Source organism: Panicum virgatum, chromosome 3K (assembly GCF_016808335.1).
Source record: "Panicum virgatum strain AP13 chromosome 3K, P.virgatum_v5, whole genome shotgun sequence".
Classification (NCBI taxonomy): Eukaryota; Viridiplantae; Streptophyta; class Magnoliopsida; order Poales; family Poaceae; genus Panicum; species Panicum virgatum.
The window spans coordinates 17251097-17275322 of NC_053138.1; the positions used below are offsets into that span (position 1 = coordinate 17251097).

The following is a 24226-nucleotide window of genomic DNA, read 5'->3' on the forward strand; positions in this document are numbered from 1 at the left end:
AGTTGTAGAAAAGAATTTTGTACTAAAATATACCATATCTATTATTTTAATACAATAGTGTTAAAAGAAGACACCACGTTTGTCGAGAGGAGCTCGAAATTTTCACGTTAATCTAGAAAAGAGAAAGATTTGGACCGTTGGATTTTATAAAGATTTGACGGCCTAGACTAGCTCAAAAGTTCATATCAAATATAACTAATAAATATATAGACTGTTAGATTTTATGAAAATCTGACGGCCTAGACTAACTCAAAAGTTCATATCAAATACAACTAATAAATATATAGAACAATAAAAGAACTAGGACCGGATCAAAGAGTCCTTGCCGAATACTATTATTTAAATAGCTAAATTTGGAAATAGAAAATAAGAAAAATAGGACTTGATTCGTACGGCCTAAACTTGCAAGACTTGCATATGCCAGTTTTTGAAGTATGTAAACACTGAAGCATGCAGGTCGCAATTAGTGCGACCCTGCACTCTGAAGCAAGCATTAGAAGTCATTCTGGGCCGTAGAACAAATCAAGGTCTGGAGCTATCTAACTTTGGTACACTGATAGAAATCTCCACATAGTTTAAGGGAAGAGTAAGGCTTTGGATTTCGCCAAGACACAAAATCCAAAAAAGATAACACATATACATAGTGAATATTGAACTCTAAAATATTAGATTTTGAATGGATGGAAATAAACATTCAGGTGATACTTTCGAGATCATATTTCAGAAATAATATTGTGCGTGTCATCTTTATAATCATTGAGAGAGGGCATCACAAGATTTTTTTTTACATATAAAGAGAGCGCTTTATTAGCTAGACAGTATGGAGGTCATATCATTTAATTTTGATCAGGTCGAGAACACCATGTAGTCAGAATGAGAGGGCATCACAAGGTCTTTTTTTTTCAGACAAAGAGAGCTTTATTAGCTAGACGTATGGAGGTCACATCATGTTTGATCGATCAGGTCGAGAACACACGCAAGCATCTGGCCCAACCAGACCGCTGAATGCATGTTTCTTTTGGCTAATGTACTAATGGATCTAATAGTCTAAACTAACTCAAAAGTTCATCTATAATACTTTTACTAAATAAATAATTTCAAAATTAAAAATAGGGAAAATTAGGATGTGACCAAAAAGTCCATACTAAATATGATTATTAAATAAATAAATTTGAAATAAAAAATTCTAGATGCCCAAGACGGGGAGCAATATTATAAAGATGACACATACAATATTCATATATATCATGGTTTTAAATAGCCGGCTATAACCCCGCTATAGCTCCGCTATAGTTTTTTTAGAGGGTTCCCACTACGCTATTTGTATTTGTGCCGCTTTGGCAGCTATGGACGCTAAATTGGGCCATAACTGCGCTAAATGGCATAGCTTTAGCGCCGCTATAGCCTTATCCTTAACTTAGTGCTACTGTTTCGATCTTTTGGACAACTGAATATTTGATTGTATGTGTATTGTCAACTTAAGTAATGTTCCCGTAGCTTTAGAAATATAGTTATTTTAATGAAATTAGCTAATTACTATATTTTTGGCATTTTTTCATGATTTAGTAGTAAACCGTTATTTGTCATAGTCTGCTATTTAAAACCATGATATATATTATAGCTCATTGTCAATAGATAGAAGGAATAACATCAGTGCTAGCTACCTCTATTAGAAGCCATAGATGGTAGTGCCAGATAATAGAAGACATAGATGGCAATGTCAAACAATAGAACAGAGGAGGTGACCCTCCAACTGAAGCCCCAAGATGTCGAAGGTGTGGGATGTGCCTGGCCGGTTAGTTTGTGGATGGTTTGAGATACATGCAAGATAATCAGATCAGAAACACATGTAGGTTCAATATTTATGTTAAGTGCAATCTCACACTTTAGTGTGCAATCATATTTGAAATGTGGTGCACGGGAGTAGATACATGGTGTTTTATGTAATAAGTAGCACAATATATGGTGCTACAATATGGCAAAAATAAGCTCAGATAAATAACAAATTTCATGCTATTACGGTATTACCACTACTGGTACAATTTTCTTTACTATCAAGAAAATTAAGTGTAAGCACCTCTAAAGTGTTTGGGATGAGCTATTGGTCTGTGTTTAATAAAAATTTCATCAAGAAAATAAAAGATTAGACAATATTTAATTGTGCAAAGCATAATTTTGTGATAAGGGAAGCATAACCGGTAGACATCAGATGTGTCCGACCGCAACCTCATCAGATAGTGACAAGAAAAGGATGAAGATGTGAACCGACTGCACTGTGCCATTCAAAGAGCCAATTACAAACTGGGTCCAAATGATCAGACACATGGGAACACCTCCACACATCGCGTAAGCGAGAATTCATAGAAATCTACGGGCAAGCTGCAAAACACCATCGTCACCTCTGTAAAGCTCGCCGCACAGACCACCAAAGGCACCAGGGTCCAAAGGGACTCAATAATAATGTTTTGAGCTATGGTAGAGAAGCGTCGCCAGAAGGCATTGATGAAGACCAATACTGGTGACCTAAGGATGTAGATGAAAGGGGCGCCAATGGGTAAAAATGAAAAGTCCTCAAATTCGGGAGAAGGCCAGCAACACAACCAACGTCATAGACCCATGGGGACCCAGAGAGAAGAAGCTCATGGCTGCATCAATAGAAAATGGCACAATAAAAATCAGCAAATAAGACCGCACAGATTCACTTCTGTGAAGAACAGAAGCAAATCCACAACACAAGGAAGAAGATCTAGCATGATTCTAACCAAAACAAAAACTAAAATAAGAAAATCCAGGTAGAAACCTAGAAGCAAGAGAAAGGAGGAAGAGGAAGAGCTGAGCCATGAGGCGGTGGAAATGGAGGAAGGGGATGAGATTTTTGGTCAGGCAGAGCAAAAGGAGGAAGAAGAGCGAGGGAAAGGATCTTTCTTCAAGCTCTCCTTGTAGCCACCACGGCAAGCCACAACAGCAGAGGAGCGGCGGCGCGGCCGCCGAGCGTCCATACTGGAACGACAAACCACAGATAATATACAATGATATACAATAGTAGAAGGAGACCAGAATTGATGGGATCTCGGTGAGCTATAGTAGGAGATGGGAGAGGATAAGGATAGGAGAAGCTCTGCGCATACAAACATTGGATAAGGTATTGCCTGGAAAATTTAAGATCCTACAATATTTATGTTCTTTACGCAAATGCTTATTAACACTTCAATCAATATGAACTAATCAATTAATCTATGACAAAATATTTAGGTTGATTAGATCTTAAAATTAAAAATATATGAATTACAAATAAATATATTGATCATGCAAATTTAGAACATACAATATTTGACAAATATAGAGCTTTCTGATGAGACCTTCCTTGAGAACAACAAATAAATATAAACAGTTTTAAATATTAAAAGGGTTTAGGAATTACTATGTTAGTTGAAAAAAAATAGAAGAACATACAATACTAAATTTTATGATGATTTAATGGTCTTGATTAACATGTGGCGTTAAGCCTTGATTTCCCTTGATGTTATAACTTCAATGGCCTAAAAATTTACTTGACCTCGAAATAACAAACAAAATCATTTGAACATATTCATTTTAAGTTAAAAATAAAAACACTAAATGTTAGTACAATTTTCTTTTCTTCTTTTGTAATAAGTTAACCATTGTCTCAATTACATATTTGTGCGGCTTGCTTGAGTAGTTGTCTGGCACTGCAGAGTATAACAACTACGTAACAGCGATTACCACTTTCTACTTTCTATCAAGTTATAAATAAATAAATATTAATTATTATAGTCAATCGTCATGTATGGAAATCTAAGTAGTGGTGTGACTATGACATTCATTGAGTCTTGCATGCCCTTCATTATATGTTGATATATCAAACACCAGTACCTTTGACGATAACGCAAGTAACCCTGATGATTATTAGCCCGGATTTATTTGCTGGGCTTCTCTAATAGCTTTTGATAAAGTTCTACCAAATACATAAAATAAAATGGCTTCATCGAAGAAACCCAAATGAAATTCCAGAATGGCTTACAATAGAGAGGAGGAGAAAAATAGCTTCCGATTTCTCCTTACTTTTAAATTTGTAAAGTATTCTCAGAATTACCATATTACCATTAAAAAATGATTTGGTAAATATTTTTAGACAACAGTTTCAACTTCAAGAAAAATATGATTTCACCGTTGAAACCAAAACTAATGCTATCTTAGAAAGAGATGAGGTCCAACCAAACAAGTCGTTAGTGTGCAATTTAGGGAGCGCGTTAACAACTAAAAAAACCATTGGCATGGCCATGAAGAAGCACAATTTAATAGCATTAGTTTACAAAAAAAACTATGAGTAAATAAAGTATAGAAAACTTAACACAAGTCAGATTAGAGGACGGTGAATATAAAGGAGATGATTGTACCTTGCCACCTGCAATAGTCAATTTGTAGAGCCCGTATATGGTATGTGATGGAGAAAAGATACATCAGCCATAGGACAACTGAAGTGCATGTATGCATAAATTTTAAGGAATTGAAGATGGGAAAAAAAACTAGCTACCCGCGCTATTTGCGCGGGCCACTTTGCTAGTTATATGTTCATTACATAGATCTAATCACGTGGATTCTAAAAAATGATTTTTTATTTTGTAATTTTTATATGATCTACTATGATTTTTCAAAACTTTAGCCAAAATAAATATAAAAAAGGAGGAAAACCACTTAGGGAACCATCAGCCATATGGCCGGTATTGCAGTTCGAGGTGTCCAAATGGACGGTTTTGTGATGCAGGAAGAAAATGACTCGTCTCATAATTAATCTATGGAGGTAGAAAAGACATTTTTTTCCTTATTGTGGACCCCACGGTATAATGCGAGTCCAATTTGGATAGCGATCCAATCTAGACCCAATTTTAAAGCCCAGCCACTATATAGCCGACGGACCAACAAATGCTGCTGCGAGCGAGCCCATATAGAAATATATGGTGCCGGGTTTAGGCCCTGTTTCCAAAAAAATTTCTACAATACCCGTCACATCGAATGTTCGGACACATGTATAGAGCATTAAATGTAGTTGAAAAAATAACTAATTACACAGTCTAACTGATTAGCACGAGATGAATCTTTTAAGTCTAATTAGTTCATGATTGGATATTATTTGTCAAGTAACAACGAAATGTGTTAGAGCATCTCCAAGAGTTTGGCAAATCGAGTTGCCATCTTTGATTTTTGGCAAAAACGTTAAAAATACCCCTCTAACAGTTTGGCAAAAGACTTGGCAATTTTTTGGCAACTTGGGAAAAACGTTAAATATACGCGCGCGGCGCGCGGTTGGCATCGTGGTTTCTAGTCAGGTGGGAGGGTGAAAAAAGAAATAAATAATAGAGAAGGGTTCCTGATTTAAGTTTTCAAGAGGTGGAATGGCATAAATATAATTTTGTTTATCTCTCAGGGTTCCTGATGTAAGTTAGATCTGGATTTGGCAAGTGAATTATGCCAAACTGTTGGAGATAATCTCTTTTTTTATTTGGCATATCTTTTTAGAAGTTGGCAAAACACAAGATATACCAAGTAAAATATGGCAAACTCTTGGAGATGCTCTTACAATACCAAAACCCAAGCTTTTTCACCAACTAAACACATCCTTAGGGTAGTTAGATGGATCGCACGGCTGAATATAAGTCCAGGCCTATGTTCCGAAGCAGATGAGTACTCGTGCTATCTCCTCTATCTCAAAAAAAAACTGCAATCTGCAACGAATGCTAAGTGCCAAGAAAGGGCGATTGCAATCTCAAAAAAGAAAAAAGAAATGGCGATTCCCAAATGAAACACATTACCAATTTGCACAGTATTAGCACCCAAGAGGCCATGACCCATCAGCGAGTTTGACAAAAGTATTCATTTCTTCTTTTCAAAAAAGTATTCATTTCATTTCACTTTTTTTCTGTTTCCCTCTCGTCACCAATGGCGTGTACGGTCTAAAAATTTCGGTATGACTACAGCTTGAACCTGCAAGTTCTCAATCATGTGTGCATACGTGCTTCGGTCACTTCCTCGACGCGACCAGAGCTGCTGACTGAAGAAAAAGCGAAGGCAAGCCAAGCCTGTGTTGGCAACCGGCGGCGTCTTTTCGATCGGATCAGGAGGCGGTGGGCTTGGCGAGGCAGGACGGCGGGACAACGGCGCCGGCGCTCTTCCCGTACGCCCGGTAGCAGGACGCGGTGGCCCGGCCGCCGCCGCCGCCCCCCTCCAGCGTCAGGTTGACGTTCTTGAGCTCCAGGTCCCGGCACGGCACGGCGTCGCTGCACGCGATGCTGATCGCCTGCGCCGTCGCCGACGTGCCCCGGATGTCCGCGAACCCCACGTCGCGCACCTCCACCGCCCGCGTCTGGTTCGCGCACGGCGTGGGCTGGTCGCAGTAGTACTGGTCGATGATGATGGGGTTGGACACGTTCTTCATCACGATGCTCTCGAACCGCAGGTCCCGTGCGAAGCCCATGCCGCCCTGAAACAGGCACACACACGAGTAGCTTCTGAAACGCTAGTGTTGTCCTGACGAATCGCCCGTCAGAGTTGTTCTGACGAGGTTGTTCTTGTTTCTGTCAGAGTGAGTGCTGCATACTGCAGTGTCAGTATTTACCTGCCAGCTCTTGATCCGTACGCCGTTGGTGGTGTTGGTGAGCAAGCAGGTGTCGACCCTCACGTTCTCGACCATGTCGGTGGTCCGGTTCTTGCCGAGGCTTCCGATGCTGACAGACACGTGCCATGGCAATAAGTTAATCCCGGCAGCAGAGATCAGAATCAGATCACGGAAGACTAGAGCAGTAGTATAGTAGAGTACAGTCTACAGTGCCGTCACCTGATACCATGGCCAGGCCCGCACGAGATGTCTTTCACACGGACGTCGGAGCAATTGCCGACCATGGAGACGCAATCGTCACCTGGGAAGATGATCTGTCAGTACGCTACGCTGCTCAGTTTAATCACCAAAAAAAAACAATTCGTCAGATGGCACAATTGCGTCTAGGTCAAATGCTAGTAGCAGCCACGAATATTCTTGAAGGGGTTTGGAAATTTCTGCGATGCAAGGAGCCAATGGAATGCTATTATCATCAGCACCAGAAGCAGCAGTTTTGGACTTGGCCGCGTCAGCATCAGTGTCAGGGCACGCTAGTACGATTTTTGACTCAACTTTGTCCGGTCAACTAGCCGCCGGCCGGCCTTGATCTAATCTCGCGGACGGAAGGAAAATACTTCAAACTAAGCTGCACGACACGCCCACGTCGTCACGTGTTGACGGCACTGTTAGCGCGTCGCAGTCTGATAAGGGGAGGTTTACGCTTGCTAATCAGTGCACGCGAGCGGGGTGCGTGTGGACGGATCTGTGAAGTGAACGGACCTGTGGAGATGAGGTTGTCCGTGATCTGGACGTGGGAGGAGTCGTTGAGGTGGACGCCGTCGGTGTTGGGGCTGTCCGCCGGCGCGATCACCCGGAGGAAGCTGGCCTTCACGCCGGTGCACCGCGTGAAGGTCAGGTGGAACTGCTGCCCGTTCTGCAGCGTCACGCCCTGCACGCTCACGCCCCGGCATGCCTCGAAGTGCACCGCCTGCGTGCAAAAAAAAAAGGAGAACCAAACGATCAGGCGCGGCCGGTGATCATCCCCTCGCCGCCGGCGTGGAACAGGTACGCCGCCGGCTTAGGACTGTGAGGGAGCTGAGCATTCACCTTTGGACGAGGCCCCAAGTAGCAAGGCTGCACACAGAAAGAACAAAGACACGGGGTTCAGAGAATTCAGGTGACTTCATCATCAGTGCAGAAAAAGCGAAGAGCCCAGACAGGTTAGGTGGTTAAAACCGGCCGTCCGGTCAGTTATTACCGGGGTCTTCTTGCGCTTGCAGGTGCTCGCCCACCACTGCTGCCCCGAGCCGTCGATGGTGCCGCCGCCGCTGACGGACAGGCCGTCGACGCCGTAGATGTAGAGCCACTTCATCGGGTCCCGCCCCGCCCACTCGTCCGGGCTCGCCGGCGCGACGATCGCGCCGGAAATCTAGCAGATAGAACGACGCCGACGACACGCGCGACCGAAACGATAAGAGCGCACGCCAAGCCGGGGCGGCAGTATGCATACAGTACACGGGGCGCGTACCAGCAGCTTGAGCTTCCTCTTGCAGGGCCCGAAGAGCTGCACCGGCCAGATCCGGTAGGCCTTGCCGACCGGCACGGCGAGGACGGCCTGCTCGCTGGAGGCGCACGCCGCGGCCCACGCGTCCACGAAAGCCTGGAGAGATTCCGAACACAGAGCGGTGGGTCGGTTCGATCGTGCCCGGAGTTTCTCGGTGCCCTGCTGCCCGGCTAGCTGAAGCTAAATCGAGGGGGCGACTCGCCGAGAAGGCCGGGCGCGCGCGCGTACCTGCGTGTCGTTGGCAATGCCGTCGCCGACGCCGCCGAAGTCGTCGAGCGTGAGGAGGACGCGGGCCTCGGCGCCGCCGCACAGGAGGAGCGCCGCCGCCAGCACCACCGCGACCGCGAGCGGCAACGGCAAGGACGCGGCCATCCTCCCGGCGGGCGGCTTGGCCGGCGCTGCGGTGGCGGGCGCGCAGGCACCGAACAAGCCTCGGGAGAGGCGGGGCCGTGTGTGTGAGGACGGGAGAACGAAGCGGGTGCTAGAACTAGAACAGACAGGTCGTGGTATGGCAGCAGGAGCGCTGTGGCAGCAGTAGTAAGTAGTAGCCGCCGTACGACACCTAGCGAGTAGCATTCATGTGCCGGCTTCGTTACAGTGCGGTGGTGGCCGGGCCGGTCTGCCTTTTGCCGGGGGAGAAGCCGGTGAGCGAGCGATGCGTGACGAGAACGAGATTTCTGCATGTGGCGAGGCGGGGGAATGGCAGCCGTGGCGAGGATTGGGCGAAGCGTCCGTGATTGGGGATGGAAAGATCTCTGGGCACATGATGCTGGCAGGCCCAGTGAGGCAACTGGTGAATTGGGGTGATGGTGTCTGATTAGATTATACTAAAAATAAATAAAATAAGATGGGATTCTTGGAAAGGTCTTTTCCTTTGCGCGGTTTATTAGATGGTAACAGGCCATGAAGGCAGGAGGAGTTTGCCCGGAGGGGAGGCATGTTCAGTGGCAATGGCGACGTTCTCATGAGCCAGAGCCACAGAGCCAGGTAGGAAAGTCATGACTTCCATGGGATGAAATAATACTAGATTACACATGATTAATCAAACGTAAATTGTCTTCCATTTGCAGCTGCAGGCAGAGTAAAAAGTTGCTTTGTTGCTCCAACACCAGGTTCAGCACGGCACGTCAGAACTTTGCGCAGAGGATGGGGAGCACCGAGCACTAGAGCTTGCACCGTCCACCTGAGGCATCGTCTTATGCCAAGGTAAGGGACTGTTTGGCTCTAGGACTTTTTCCAAAAGTCCCTATCACATCAAAAGGAATCTTACTATTTTATATTATTAAATAAAATCTGTTTATAAATATTTTTTGACAGCTGAGTGCTTTTTCGCGAGACGAATCTAATGAGCCTAATTAATTCATAATTTGCTACAGTGATGCTACAGTAACCATTCGCTAATCATAGATTAAGATACATCATTAGATTCGTCTCTCAGTTTAGCCCCAGGGTTCTGCAGTTAGTTTTATAATTAATATTTATTTAATACTTCTAAATACTAAAAAGTCCCTGGGACTTTTTTGAAGTCTCTGTTTCTAAACAACCCCTAAGCATCGCTACCATCACCCCATCAGACATGCCAACCTTTCGCCTGTCCAATCAAGTACGTCGCGCTTTTCCTGTCTCTTCAAATCAAAGGCAGCCATTGCACAAATCATGGGATGTGTTTAGTTCCAAAATTTCTCTCTCCAAACTTCACTATTCATCTATCGCATCAAATTTTTTGCTTCATGCATGGAGCATTAAATGTAGATAAATAAAAAACTAAGTGCATAGTTTTAATGTACACGACGAGACGAATCTTTTGAGCCTAGTTAGGTCATGGTAGGACAACAATTACCACAAACAAACAAAAAGTGCTACAGTGTTCTACAGTGTACTCTTTTTACCACTTTTTACGGATCTAAACACAACACAGCCCTACAAGAAAAAGATAACGCCATTCGTTTTCAGTTTTGCTATTTACTATAGTACCACTCGAGTCAATTTTTTTCCCTTTTCTTATTACTATCAATCAGTTTTTGTTCTGTATAACTGCCTTTGAAGTTTGCGCGAAACAAAATCCAAACCGTAGACGTTTATTATTTGCCACCATAAAATTCTACGATCCCTCATTTGCCATCGATGTCTCAGCGACACATGAGATCCACTTGTATCACTGAAAGCAGCAAATAAGGGACCAGTGGAGATTACAATAGCAACAAAGGGAAGGAATTTATCCCAATTCGAGTGATAAATATTGGATAAGAAATTTATGTGGTAAGGTGCCAAGGTTTGGAGTTTTGGCTCATGGTTTGGACAAGACTTTCCTTTTGGTACAAAGTTTCCCATATGAATATGGTGATGTCCAATCAAATCCATGTGAAGTAAAAAACACGAGGTAAAGAGAGAGACAGTCCCGGTGGTGTTCAGCCGATTTTGTTTGCGTACTATATGAGTATATGTACGTGTGTACCCTTCATTATTCCTGTGGTGATGGAGACCAACTTCCCCAGCAGCCACCAACTACCATGCTACTACTAGTATTTTACTATTTGCGTGCTGTCTGAAAAACATTTTTCTTCAATAATAACGCAGCATCAGAGTTCTTTTACCTTTTTTAGACGCAGCGCAGGGACTGAATCGAGGGCTCGAGGCATTCGCCTTCAGGACGAAACGCATCAGCCAGCAGTTCAGGTTTCAGAAACGTCGCATGTCTACCTTTGTTTTGTTTTTGTGTGCGTCAAGGCATGCGTGCCGGTCACAAGATGTAATTTTCCCTTTAACACAGATACATACTAATTTTTCAAGCTTCAAATTGTACAAACGGTCTCGTTCTTTTATCATACCCGCACTGAAATGACAATTTTAATGTGTGTGTGTGTGTGTGTGTTTTTTTTTTGCCTCAAAGTTAAAAGTTGTAACATGCTGCTAGGTCTGAGCTCGATCTGAATGCAGATAGCAAAAACCGACCGATGTTCCTTTCTTCTGACTCGTCAAGGAGACCAGCCCACCGTCACGATAATTGATGTCATGCGTAACAAGAACGAAAGAAGGCTGAAGACAATCTGTTACTGTTAGTGATTCCAAATTCCAGAAACAGCCAAACATGAAACAAGTCCCAGAAAATTGTCAATCACCAACCCTTGCTGAACAGCTTTTTTTTTTAAAAAAAATAAGGATCTTGCTGAACAGCTTGAGTTCAGATAATGCACCTTTTTCATGGGGGATAATGCACCTTTTTCATTGACCTTCGCTTTTTTTATAAGGATCTTGCTGAACAGCTTGAGTTCAGATAACGCACCTTTTTCATGGGGGATAATGCACCTTTTTCATTGACCTTCGCTACACCATGGCTGAAAGCACTGCTGGTATCCATTATCCAATGCCAAATACAGAGTTTAAAGCATCTAGTCACCTTGATTGTCACTAAAGCGTTTTTGAATTACAAACACAAGCCATCCTTGCGTTCTCCCTGTATGGTTGGTCTCAACTCGCAAGTTCACGACTCATGGCGAAAGCATTTCTAACTCCGCGTTGCAACACAATGAGATAAAAGAGTCTCCCGGCGACATTGAGCCCATTTTGTTTCCGTACGACATGTACGTGTGCGCATTGTCGCCGTGGTAACCAGCAGCCACCAACTACTAGAGTACATTTTCTTTAGTACCGACGCCCAAATTGAATGTCTTCCTGATTTTTTTCCTTCTTTTATGCTGCTTGCATGGTGCATAGTCGGAGTGAGTGAAGTTATAATTTTTATTTCTTTCCTTGGTCATTGTTTTCCTTTCCGTCTAATAAAATTTCGGCAAAGCTCTTGCCGTCCTGTCAGAAAAAATACCCGCATCGGCAGCCAGCAAATGCAGTTCAGAACTTCAGACACTTCGCATGTCTGCCTTTTTGTATTGTTTCTGTGTGTATCAACGCATGTGTGGCATTGTCCCGTGAAAACAGAGGACTGTATCATTCTGTCCGCATCCTGGATTGCTGAAACTTCCAGCGGATGAAGTATCATTGCCAGGATTGCTGAAATGACATTTGGAGAATGATCAGTTTTCTTTCTTTTTCGCCGGAAACTTTGAACATGATGCTGTCTGAACTCGATCTTGCTGAATGCGGACAAGAAAGGGCTGAACGGATTCTCAGCTGAAAGTCGTCTTTCAGCTAGTCAAAGAAAGAAGGCCGCCGTGACCCGTGATCGCCACTTCGCCAGAGTCGTGCGGCAGAAGACTGTCGAAGGCGATGATTGATTCCATGCGTAGAGAGAAAAGGAAGAAGCCGGGAGAAACATGGTTCAAGATCCTAAACTCGAGAAACGGCCAAACAAGTTCCTGATAATCGTCTACCATCCCCAGTTGGGGGAACAGTTCGGATGACTTCTTGTTGCGGTATACGGAGTACGTATAGATCGATTTGTCCCTTCCTACATACAGCAGTAAGCCACTGGGCAGGTAGGAAAAGGTTTCCCAGGCGGCGTCAGTAGAAATTGAACTGTTTTCCGGAAACTTTTGTGCTCCAGACCTAGAGTTTGTTCATGGAAGGACGAACAGAACGAACACTGCATGAGAAACCTGACAGTCCGACACCTTCTATTCACCTTTACTCTACACACAAGCATTCGAATTGTTCTTCTTTCTGGTAGTGTACATATTGCACCCAGGGCATGAGATGAAACAATTCACAAAGTGGCAAGAGGATTGGAAAAGAAAAGGCTACCAGAAGCTACCAAACTCGGAGCGCGTTCCGATCGATGCCGGTACAGAGTACAAGATGATGATCAGTGGCGCCTCCCCTTGGCTTTCCCCTTGCTGGCGCCCTTGCCCTTGCCCTTGCCGCCGCCGCCGCCGCCGAAGATACTCCAGAAGCCGCACCCGGCGACGCGCGGCGACGGCGGGTCGAGCGCGGGCGGCACGAGCCCCGCCGCCCTGTACCCGGCGTGCCCGTGCGCGTGGCCGGCCGAGCGGCTGCGGTCCAGCTTCCCGCCGTCGCCCGCAGGCGGCTTGATCTCCTTCTTGTCGTCCCACACCAGCCCCGACGAGCCCGACCGCCGGAACGTCTCGCTCGACCGCTGCAGCCCCGCCATGTACGGACGAGCACCCGCCGCCCGCCGGAGCCCGGAGAGAAGCCCGCGTTGAACTTGGGGCGAGCCGGGCGTGGCGTGTAGATATACGGTGGCCTAGCAACCAATCGGCCAAAGGAACGTGGAAAGAAGCCGTCGTCGCCGGGGGGCGGTTGCGAGCGAACGCGATCGGAAACACCTTTATGATGGGCCGGGGGGTGGAAGGAGCGGAGCGGAGGGAGCTGAAACTGAAAGGGACGGGGCCGTTTGAGTTTGACCCGAGGAAATTAAAATGGCCGCCGTTTCTCGCGATAATGCTACTCTGATCGCCTAGCTGACCGGACGACCCACCTCCACCTGCCGCCCTGTCGGTACCCCAGGACTGGAGTACCCCTCTTGCTGTGTTTAGGCAAGAATCTTATAGTTATCCTTAACTACATCCAAACAGCCGGACCCCTGCGGTCCGGAGTCCTGTTCTCCCAGCAGCGGCCCAGACCGTTCCACAGTTGGGAAAGGTCCGGAGACACCACGTGTCCCGGAAGAGGCAGGAACTCGTGCGCAAGCAGCCGGGGCTCCGGACCTCCCAAGGAGACCGGACCCCCGCAGGGTCCCGGACCCCTCATGGGGTCCCGGACCCCCTGTATAGTAACCGGACCCCTCACTAAGGGAAGAAATCGGCACCCCGCGTCGGGGTGGTCTGGGGACGTCACATGTCTGCAAGATATGGCCGTTTGGGTTTCCTTACTAACGTTCACCCACCATTGCATTCATTGCGGTTGGTGGACGTCTGCATTGATATGACAGAAGCTGAGGCGTTTCATTGACCAGGTGACACTATTGATCGCGTATTACCAAGGCAGTGAAGCCGCTGACGGCTCCCATACCGCATCTGCCAGCCTGCCGTGACAGATGGATACGACGGCTCGGCTTCGCCCATTATGACGCTACATAATAGCCTCAGCAGGCCACGCCGCAAGCTACGCTACTCCAACGGGCGCCTCGCTGATGGGACAAGAGAAGACCCCCCTGAGTCAGAGGAGCAGCAGTACGCATATCGGAGGAAAGATTCGCTACCACTGTAGCCACAGTCACGTTGGGCCCACCTGTCGGGGCATCAACGTTCTATGTATCCGCTCCCCCTTGATCTATAAAAGGAGGGGGCGCCGCTAGAAAACCTCAGGCGGGGCAAGAGCCAAGGCCAGCAGAGGATAGGTTCATACACACCACCAAGAACAATACATCTCCTAGTGGACGTAGGGTATTACGCTCCGGCGGCCCGAACCACTCTAAATCGTGTGTTCTTGAGTCCTTGTCTCAGCGTAGATCCAACCCCATCGCCTAATACTTCCCCGAGTACTCCCTCACTGGGAATAGGCGGGTGCGTTCCGCCACCCGACTGTGGGTACCATAGAACCCCACAACACCCCCGTTTCCTTGCGTTGCGGTTCGCGGGGGAGCAGAGAGAGCGAGCCGCGACGCGTTCGAGCGGCGGGCGTTGGATCGGATGCGCGCTCGCTGCCTGAGCCTGACGGCTTCTTTCACCAACCGGGCAAGCAAGGTAGAAGCCGGGGGGGGGGGGGGGGGGCAGTCGGGGGCTCGTGGCACGCGTACGACACGGCCAGAGCTGCTCCATTCCATGGGGAAGGATCGAAGTCGAAGGAAGGACCGGTCAGGCATGGATGATGTCATACGTTTAGGATTTGGTCGCGGTCAACCTGACCGCGTGTGTGGTGCCCTCCGGTTACCCACTGCTGGCACCTAAACTCGCGAGCCACACATGGGGGCAGTCAAGAGCCATTACGACGACGGCGAAGAAATGGCACGAGTCGCACGTCATGATCGAGCTAGAGATGTTGTGTAGCCGCGTGAATAATGCCGAACAGTCGCGCCTGGACAGTTCGCAGTTACCTACTGGCCCTCACCAACGCCTGGTCCCGTGGCGTGCTGGCCGGCGTCCCCGGTCCGGCGGTCCCGGGTTTGTTCGTCGAGGTCCCGGGCCTTTCGTTGATTCGCTCGTAACTTGGACGCAACCCAAACCCATCCTTATGATCCACAGACAAAAATAGCTTCTCTAGTCGACCACGATCGTACGGGATTGTGAAGTGCCCTGTTCTCCCACACCACACCCATGTCTCTCTCAAGACAACCAATTTGACGGCTAGTGATCCGAGTCCCAACTCCCAACTCTGAATAAGCCTGAACTGGAGCTTTGGTTCTCCCAACTCTGAATGACCCGTCACTTCTCTTCTTCGGAGCAAGTTTCCAAACGCGCCACTGATCACGACTACAACATGCCGTGCCTGTCCGAGTCCGATCGCGACTTGCGGCGACAAAGGGCCGCCGAGGTCGTGAGGAGGCCTGCGAGTTGTGATCCAGACGTCTCACAAAATTTCACCGGTCCGGTACGTACAGATAAGCTCATGACAGCGTGCTCCATGAATCCAACATTTGTACACATGAGGTTCTTTCCGGTCGATGTCTTCCCTTTGATAGAAAGCTTTGGCACCACAGAAGCTACAAAGTTGGAGCATTTCAACAAAATGGATTGCTACAAAGTTCCTTTACCAGAATTACATAGCAAAGACGCCCTTCATCTTTGCCCGCCCCCAGATAAATTGCATCTTAGCAACAGCAGTTCAGGTACAGAGTCTGCATGTACAGGCTACAAGCTCAGGCCAGCCACAGAAAGGATTTGTAACGGTGCAACTTTGGCAACCGGATAAGAAACCCCGACACCACAAAGCAAACTCGAGACTGGTGGCAGCTTCCACAGCAGTGCAGCGCTGAAAGAAGATGGATATGTACAGTTCCATTGTCTATCCCTTTGTCCATCTTAAGGTCTGGGGTTTCGCAAAGCATTCGGTCAAGCCACAACGAGATTCATCACCACGACAGGGCAAGAAGATCGACATCAACAGGCCCTCCTCCGGCTGCCACCGCTAGGGCTTCTAGGGCTCCTTGGGTTCCCTTGATTGGAGAAAGGATGCCTGGTCTGGGCCATTGGTGAACTGCTGCCAACAGCCCCATGATTCATAAAGCGACGGGGAGAATCATTTCTCATGCTTTGGGTCTCTGCCGCAAGTTGTTTAGCCTCCTCTTGTAACATAGATAGCTGTTCACATGCAAAAGTCAAGGTTAGTCCCTAACAAGGCTGGGCATTGTCACAGGATACAAGCTAGTTTTACTCACCCGAAGTTCATTTTCCTTCACGCGATCCTGAAGTGCAGTTATAGCTGGACTCAAACTAGTGAACAAAACGTGAACCAGATAAGTTGAGATACAATATGCAGCATATTTGGCTAAAATGAGACAAGGAGGCTGTGTTCTCACCAATACTCCATTAGTTTGCAGAGAGATGAGTTGTATGTAGATGTATGGTGAATAGATGTGAGGGGATGAATTTTCCCATCACTGCAACACAAAGTATAGCATTTACCACAGAAGAAAGCATCATATTTTATGTATACTGTTGTCATGAAGGAACTTTAAGTACCAAATATTTTGTTGCATAGCTTGATTATATGCCGATTGCTCCTCTTCAAAAAGGACTCGTTGCATATCGCAGTAAGACGCCATTGCAGTGTCCAGCTTGAGCAGGTGTCTTGTAGGAAGCACAATAAGTGGCACCTCCTTCCTTACATACTCTGCGCCGCTATTGGCAAAAATAACTGCTTATTAGAAACTAGATGGTTGTATTAAATAACACTACCTTTGGTAAATCCAATAATCCATACATGAATATTTTATCACAACGAAAACATTAAACATTTCATATCGGGCTTCTCACACATAATAAAGTTAAATACTCTTGATCTCATCTGATACATCAGCAGCGAGGAAATGACATGATCACATGACACTACAACAGCATAGGGGGAAGCACACATAGAACAATATTAGCACTACTCCATATCGATATTTTACCAATCAACAGGGGTAGTGTGAAAAGAACATCACGGAGTCAATAAGATTACTGCTAGGGAAAAGTGAAAACACAAGTCACTACACAATTATTTTCTACAAAGAAGGAAATTGCGACAGTAACCATATGGGAAAGAAGTTTCTCTTTTCTTTTTTGAAAACCCAATGCAAGAGATTCATTAATTCAAAAAATGAACACCTATGAGGAAAACTAGATGTATTTGCATTGAGAAAAGGTCCGAGAATCGGAGCCAAACAGAGGGGTTAAACCTGTGTAGCATATAAGACTTACATGTTAAATTAATAAAGCAAGAAAAGTCATCCATGTTTGAGCCGAATAGAACTAGAAGTCTGGAGCATGGCCGCCTGGGCAATGAGGGCAGTCGGGTATATATAACAACCTATGAGTTAGTCTAAGTGCCTATGTCATCTTTCATTTCCGTGCCTATGTCTTCCAAAAAATAATTTGAACAGTACATAGAGTCATTTGAAAGTCTCATAAAGTAAAGTAGGGTTAAATTGACACTACAGATCGGTGCAGCATAAAAAAAAGTAATAAAGAGAGTGCAAGCTAATACAAATTGTTCAAGATTCTAAACACCAAACACATCAACTATTAGTGTATCTGTTCAAGAAACAAGATAGCACATCATTTGGATACCTTATGTCCATATTTGACCGGTGCAAAGCCTCCTGGATACTTGGTGTCATATCTGAATCATATGGATCAATAGATGTTTCTTGCATGTTATCAGGATTGTAGGGAACAATAGCATTTTCTCTGGGTTGATGCTTTGCTGAATGATTTGTGTCAGGATGAGAGTAAAGATCCATATCTGGTGATCTTCCCCAGGCCTATTGTAAATAGAGAGATGCTCAGTTAGTTAGCCAATATACTAGTAAGTAAAGTAGGCACACTACAGAACTGCACTAGTTAACGCCCCTAGTGGCTCATACATGACAACAAACATCGTGCATAATTGAAATGAGTTGATTAAAAATGTTCAACACAAATGAGCCATTCGATGGATCAACAAAGATTCGCTGAATAAGGTAGTAAAAACACGGTGACAACATACACCACACATTAGGTTTCTTTTATTATACAATAACAAGCTCCTTAACCTCACTAGATGGTACTAACAAATTCAACTAAGCAACCTGTGACACAGGCAGAAGAGGCAATAAAATGCCCCAGTTGATAAGGATCAGCGGACAGGATTGCCAAAAAAATATTGCAATTGTGACAGATTGGTGCTGCACAGGCAAATCATTCACAGGTGTAGATATCCTACACTTCTACAGCTGGAAAGTGAAAGCAGTAATCATATTTAGACTGCCATCCTAAAAACATGAAATGCTACATATTTGAAATCTGAGTGCTTATCTCTTTCTGCTGCAAACCCTTCCATTAAGAAGATACGGCATTTTATCTGCCAGTGAGTACCTTCAGCAAATCAGAATCTAAAACCTCATAGTTGTAGCCAAACCAAAGACACAATCTAAAATTAACATCACAGGCAGCACTAGCTATTAGAATTATGCTTTATGATTTTACCAAACCAACTGAAATTAAGTAACAAAAAAAAACACTGAGCGCATTAATCACTCCATCATGTGATGGAGGAATCCAAACATGCAATTGAAGGCAGAATACTAAATTTGAATGGATAACAAAATAATTCAATGGATAGACAAATTTTAAGCCTACAATTAGAACTTTCTTAATCAACATGAATACTGCTTGAGTGGCGATTCCATCCAAGCACCATATAATGCATCTTAATAAATTAATCTAACCGAGCCAGCATGTTCAAGTATAATGGCATCTGCAAGAGCTTCTGAACATAAACATGAGGACAACAATCACTTAAATGATTAACGTGGGTCGATGTTCAAAGCTGGAACCAACTTCCATATCTAGAAAATACTATAAATTAAAAAAAAATAAACAGCATACAATAAACAGGACGTATCCAAGTCCATGACCAGCTATAAATTAACTCTATGGGTTTAATGTACATTGTACACTTCTTATTCTAAACATTCTCCTTCTAGAAGGCAATTACACAGAGTTGCTTGAATCATGCACAGAATATAGATGTACTGCAAGCCAGAAAAGACCATAGTGGTGCAAATACCAACAAAGGAAAGTAGCGAAGAAACGGGCATCAAACTAATTCCGTAAATACATGTGGCATCAGAGTAAACCTTGCTATTCTTTGAAGCTCTGGAATCCCCTGTGTCCTGTTCAATGCCTTCAAATGCAGAATTTGAGGCAAATGCATTATCTGATGAACTCCAGGATGAATCAAGATCAATCACTGGAGCCATAGCAAGAGGAAGTGTGGTACGTTGTTGTCCACCCTGTGACTGAAAGGCAATCACTTGGATTTTTCCAGCCTGCGGACATATCAAAATCCAATTCAGCAAGAATAATGTATGGACATGTGCTCAAAAAAGGATGTAACCATGCTATTTATATTAAGTTTATAAGCATTCGTACCTTTTGAGCATCTTCACTAAAACAAGAGAATATCAGCCCCACAAAGCCTGTATCCAGCAACTGAAACATCGCTTGGGTACGAACATCTGGAAAATAAGACTCATGCGGATTATATATAAAATAAAGTTACAAAGATATTGAAGATGGGAAAGATCTCATGTGAGAATGAAGACGCAAGCCCATAAGCAGATGCACTAGCGAATTCTCAAGACCTACAGCTACATACCCACCATCAAGTGGTCAAGAAATTGACCCTCTGCCTTTGTAATTGATATGGTAGATCTAGGGATAGCACGAAGAACCTGTTCGTCGCCCTCCCTTGGAGGCTCTGACTACTTTTAGGGTTCTTCTTGCTTGCCTCTAATTGATACATGATAGTCTCTTTTATAGAGACGACTGACTTGACCCCTAAGCAATATCCTAACCGAATCAATCTAACTTATCTCTTTCCTAACAAACCCATGTAATCCTTATTCCCGGCACTGTTCGCGCGGTACTGTTCACGCGGTACAGTACCGCGTGGGCCCTGGACCGGCTCCACTTTCCATAACACTACTCCACCCTTCCAAGACAGCTCGTCCTCGAGCTGTGGTGGGTGGTGGTAGCTGCAGCAGAGAAGTAGAGGGGATGCCACGGCGAAGATGATGTCGAGGTTGCTGTTCAGGCCACCTATGGCCCATGTTCTCCTTCGGGGCGTTCACCAGCATGTGCTCGAGCGCTTCATCGGCGCTAGACATCACCAAGGTGTCCAGGAAGCAGAGGACGCCTTCGCGAACGCTGATGGCGAAGCCGTCATCGGCCTTGCCGTAGATGCAGTAGGAGGTCGCCGTCGATGCCGATGCGGGCGACGAAGGGAGCAGGTGAGGCGGCACAGCCAACAACGAGGAGGCGCGCCCGTCGAAGCTGAAGACAGGGCCGCGCTTGCCGCAGTGGGCACAGCCGTAGGCGCTGGCGCGGACTGGGTCGCCGGGGCCACGGCAGGCGATGGAGACGCCAAAGCCGAGGCCGCTCGTGGCGCTGGAGAACCTTCGATGGGCGGTAGCAGGTGGACGAACAGTCTCGGACGTATGCAGGCGCGCACGGACGCGCGGGCGGCTGCAGACGGGCAGAGGTGCACGCGGACGGCGTGCTGGCGGCCGCGGACGTAGGTGCGCGAACGACGCGCGGGCGGCCACGGATGGAGGTGCGCGGACGGGCACCGCGCGACGAGCGCGAATAGGCGCGTACAGCCGCGGACGGGGGCGCGACGGGCGGGGAAGGATCCATCGTGATGGGGGATGGACACCGCGGCGGACGGGGCAGCCATATCCGCGACGGGCGGATACCCTGCTGATGAGGATGCGCGCCGATGAGGGAGGTTTCGCCAGGCGACGATGGACTGGCGGCGACGGATCCATGATGGGTAGGGGCTGCTGCTCCCCGAGCGGATCGACGACGCCGGCCGACGCAGCTGGTGTCGCCGGTGGCAGCAGCATCAGAGACGTCGGCGGAGCTCCTGGCGCCACCGGTGGAGCAGCGGGGGATGGCGGTAACGGCGTCCGTGGTGCAGGGGTCGACGAAGACGAACCCGTGCGTGGAGCGTCGTAACCCGGAGGCGAGGCCGCGCGTGGCGCAGGCGTAGGCGCCATGACCCCGCGGGGCACGGCGTGCAGCGTGGATGGTGGAGGCACCGGCGGCTGCGGCGGAGGGGAAGGCGCCGGCGGAGTCGCTGGCGTCGCCTGCGGTGGAGATGGCGCCGGCGGGTCCACATGCGGTACTGGTGTGGGAGGCGCCGGCATGGGAGGCATCGATGTCGGGGGTGATGCAGGGGCAGGCACCCTTGTCGTTGTGGCCGCAGTGGGTGCCGGTGAGGATGCCCAGCACATGGAGTCGAGCTTGGCGAAGATCTCGGCGACGATGGAAGATGCAGTCGCAGGCCGCGCTGATGTTGGTTCGGCGGCCGGTGCAAACTTGCGGCTGATGGCAACAACAAATCCTGCCCACGAAGGAACGCCAATGTTCCTCTCCACCCAGCAGTACCACTGATATGCGCTACCCTTCAATTTGAAAGAAGCAATCCATACCTTATCATCTTCTACTGTCTCCCATGCGTCGAAGCACAGGTTGCAACGGTGCAACCACTGCAAGGGATCAGAACTCCCATCAAAGGCAGGGATGCGGAGTTTGTGGGCGATCGTGGGGGCTGCCATGGACAAACTGCTGTAGATGCAATCTGGACGTGGTGCTGGATTGGGTTTAGGGGTGGGAGTTGGGTGGGATTTATGGTGATGGTGGCTGAATTGGATGGTGTCGCAAGATCGAAGGCTCTGAATACCAAATGATATGGTAGATCTAGGGATAGCACGAAGAACATGTTCGTCGCCCTCCCTTGGAGGCTCTGACTACTTTTAGGGTTCTTCTTGCTTGCCTCTAATTGATACATGATAGTCTCTTTTATAGAGACGACTGACTTGACCCCTAAGCAATATCCTAACCGAATCAATCTAACTTATCTCTTTCCTAACAAACCCATCTAATCCTTATTCCCGGCACTGTTCGCAATGATACTGCTCCAATGAATGCATTATACAGCCTGTTTGGGAGCAGTGCACTCCACAAAATTCAGCTCCAATCCCAAATCTTCAAGCTGAACACCACCAGCTCCACCAACTCCAACTTCATGAAAAACATGGATCTAGGGGGGCTACTCCAAGGATTTTGTGGAGTTCCTCAAGAGGTGCTCTAAGTCGTTGTCCTCATGAAGCTCTGGAGCAAAGCTACATGTCTAATTTTAGCAAATTCCCAAACCCAAGCAATAAAAAGCATAGCTACTTTGTACCAATGGCCTCTAGCATACTTTTTTTTTAAGCCTGGCCTCTAGCACATCCATTACCAGAAATTGCAAGTGGATTGGTTGGTACCTGGTAAGGGCTGCATCACTCAAATGAGCATAATCACAACAAAAAACATTGCCAGTAAATTCCTAAACCATGTGTGTGAAACGACGCACATCATCTCACAGCATCACGGTTATTTTTATGAGACAAATAAATGCCACAATAAAGGTACCAGAGAGCACTTGAGTTCATTGGAGTGCAAGTGTGAAACCCTAGGCACAAAAATAATTCAACAGTGGCGGAAATGTGAATAGCTTACCTACATGGGACGGCAGCACGGTGATATGTGGGTGCGAGTGGTACCATCCGATCACCCTCGTAGTTTTATTGATGGTGGCCGTCAATTTGTGCGAAAAGGAGTTAAGTCCAAGCCCCCCCAAAAAAACGAAACATCACTCCACACAACACAAGCAAACCTCGAAAAATAAAAATGCAAGCGGAAAAAGGATATCTCGGCTTGCGCCGACGCGGCGGCGAGCAGCTCGGGGTTGACCTCGACGCGATCCTTCTTCCGCTCGCACCTCATCTGCGGCGACGCCCCCCATATCACGGCGGTCGCGCCGCCCCTGCTCGAAGACTACGGGTAGGCAAGCCAAAAGGAACCACGATCCCGTTAGAGGAGAAAACCAAACGATCCAAGCATTCGTGAGAGGCGCTGAGAAGGAGGGGGGACTGAAAGAGGTTAGGTTGGGGGGTGCGACGGACCTCGACATCGCCGAGGAGGAGGCCCATGACCTCCTCGGTCTCGGTGGTGAGGGCGTGGGAGAGGCATGTGAGCCACACCTCCTCGCCTATCTTCACCGAGGTCAGCGACATCTCCGCCGCCGACGGCCGCGGTCGCCGCCGATCGGCTGGGGTTTCGGGGCGGCGGTGGACCGGGGCTCTTCTGAGCTCGAACAGCCTAGCTTTTTTTTTTTTCGGGGCGGGGGTGGGGGGGGGGATGGCTGCGCCGCGTCGCTGGCGTGGCGTGTGCGGCGTGTTTCGCTGCGGGGTTGGGCCCAGGACACGCTGTCCGGTGTGGTGGGGTCACGGATCCGGTGCGGCTGAGCCGGCAGCCGGGGCCAGACATAGATCTTGGCCGTGTTTGGTTTAGTTAGGCATTGATGAATTTTTTTTATTTTTAATCACTAATTAAAAGTATTAAATAAAGTCTAATTACAAAACCATCTCCACAACTTTTATGTAAATCGCGAAACAGATCTAATGAGGTCTTTGACCGCACGATTAGAGATTGGTTACTGTAGCATCACTGTAGTAAATTATCAATTAATTATTATCATTAGATTCGTCTTGAAAAATTACCCTCATCTAAAAAGAATTTTATAAATAAATTTCATTTAGTATTCATGCAGACATTTTTTGTGTAATTTTGATTTGCCGTCTAATCAAACACGGCCCTTATCGTGTCGGGCCGGCCCATCTGACTGTCTGAGGCACACTGCACACAGCGAGTGGGGAGTTTCACACAGCACAGAAGGTTTTCTGGTGGGCCTCTCTCTCTGGGATTTGTCAAGCTGGGAGCCTTGAACAGCGAAGTTCGCGTTCCTCCGAAGAGCAAAGCTCAGGGGAAACATGAGCAAAAAATCGAAGGAAGAGAATTCCAGTAGCCGAAGGGTGCTCGGAAGTGGTGCAGTCGGCAGCGCATCGCGTTGGGCTCTTGATTTGAGATAAACACTCCGTTCGACTGGCTGTGACTGGTCGCTAATAC

At 47.1% G+C, this 24226-nt stretch overlaps 3 protein-coding genes across 3 annotated transcripts; all 3 read right to left on the minus strand.

The window, feature by feature from the left end:
• Nucleotides 1–5876: 5876 nt before the first annotated feature.
• LOC120697963 (probable polygalacturonase At1g80170) lies at nucleotides 5877–8852 on the minus strand. The gene is made up of 8 exons (XM_039981357.1): nucleotides 8406–8852; nucleotides 8142–8273; nucleotides 7872–8042; nucleotides 7721–7747; nucleotides 7394–7601; nucleotides 6854–6935; nucleotides 6635–6743; nucleotides 5877–6499 (listed from the first exon to the last, which is right to left on the minus strand). Exons 1-8 carry the CDS (start codon nucleotides 8751–8753, stop codon nucleotides 6134–6136), a joined length of 1443 nt encoding a protein of 480 aa, XP_039837291.1. The 5' UTR covers nucleotides 8754–8852; the 3' UTR covers nucleotides 5877–6133.
• Nucleotides 8853–12715: 3863 nt separating this feature from the next.
• LOC120697965 (MAPK kinase substrate protein At1g80180-like) lies at nucleotides 12716–13479 on the minus strand. The gene has a single exon (XM_039981358.1). The coding sequence runs from the start codon at nucleotides 13237–13239 to the stop codon at nucleotides 12934–12936; it is 306 nt and encodes a 101-aa protein (XP_039837292.1). The 5' UTR covers nucleotides 13240–13479; the 3' UTR covers nucleotides 12716–12933.
• Nucleotides 13480–15680: 2201 nt separating this feature from the next.
• LOC120697966 (lys-63-specific deubiquitinase BRCC36-like) lies at nucleotides 15681–23446 on the minus strand. Its single transcript, XM_039981359.1, has 10 exons — nucleotides 23224–23446; nucleotides 22970–23095; nucleotides 22778–22865; nucleotides 19643–19728; nucleotides 19348–19539; nucleotides 17798–17991; nucleotides 16709–16867; nucleotides 16546–16626; nucleotides 16405–16459; nucleotides 15681–16327 (listed from the first exon to the last, which is right to left on the minus strand). The coding sequence occupies exons 1-10, from the start codon at nucleotides 23332–23334 to the stop codon at nucleotides 16127–16129; spliced, it is 1293 nt and encodes a 430-aa protein (XP_039837293.1). The 5' UTR covers nucleotides 23335–23446; the 3' UTR covers nucleotides 15681–16126.
• Between the last annotated feature and the right edge of the window lie 780 nt (nucleotides 23447–24226).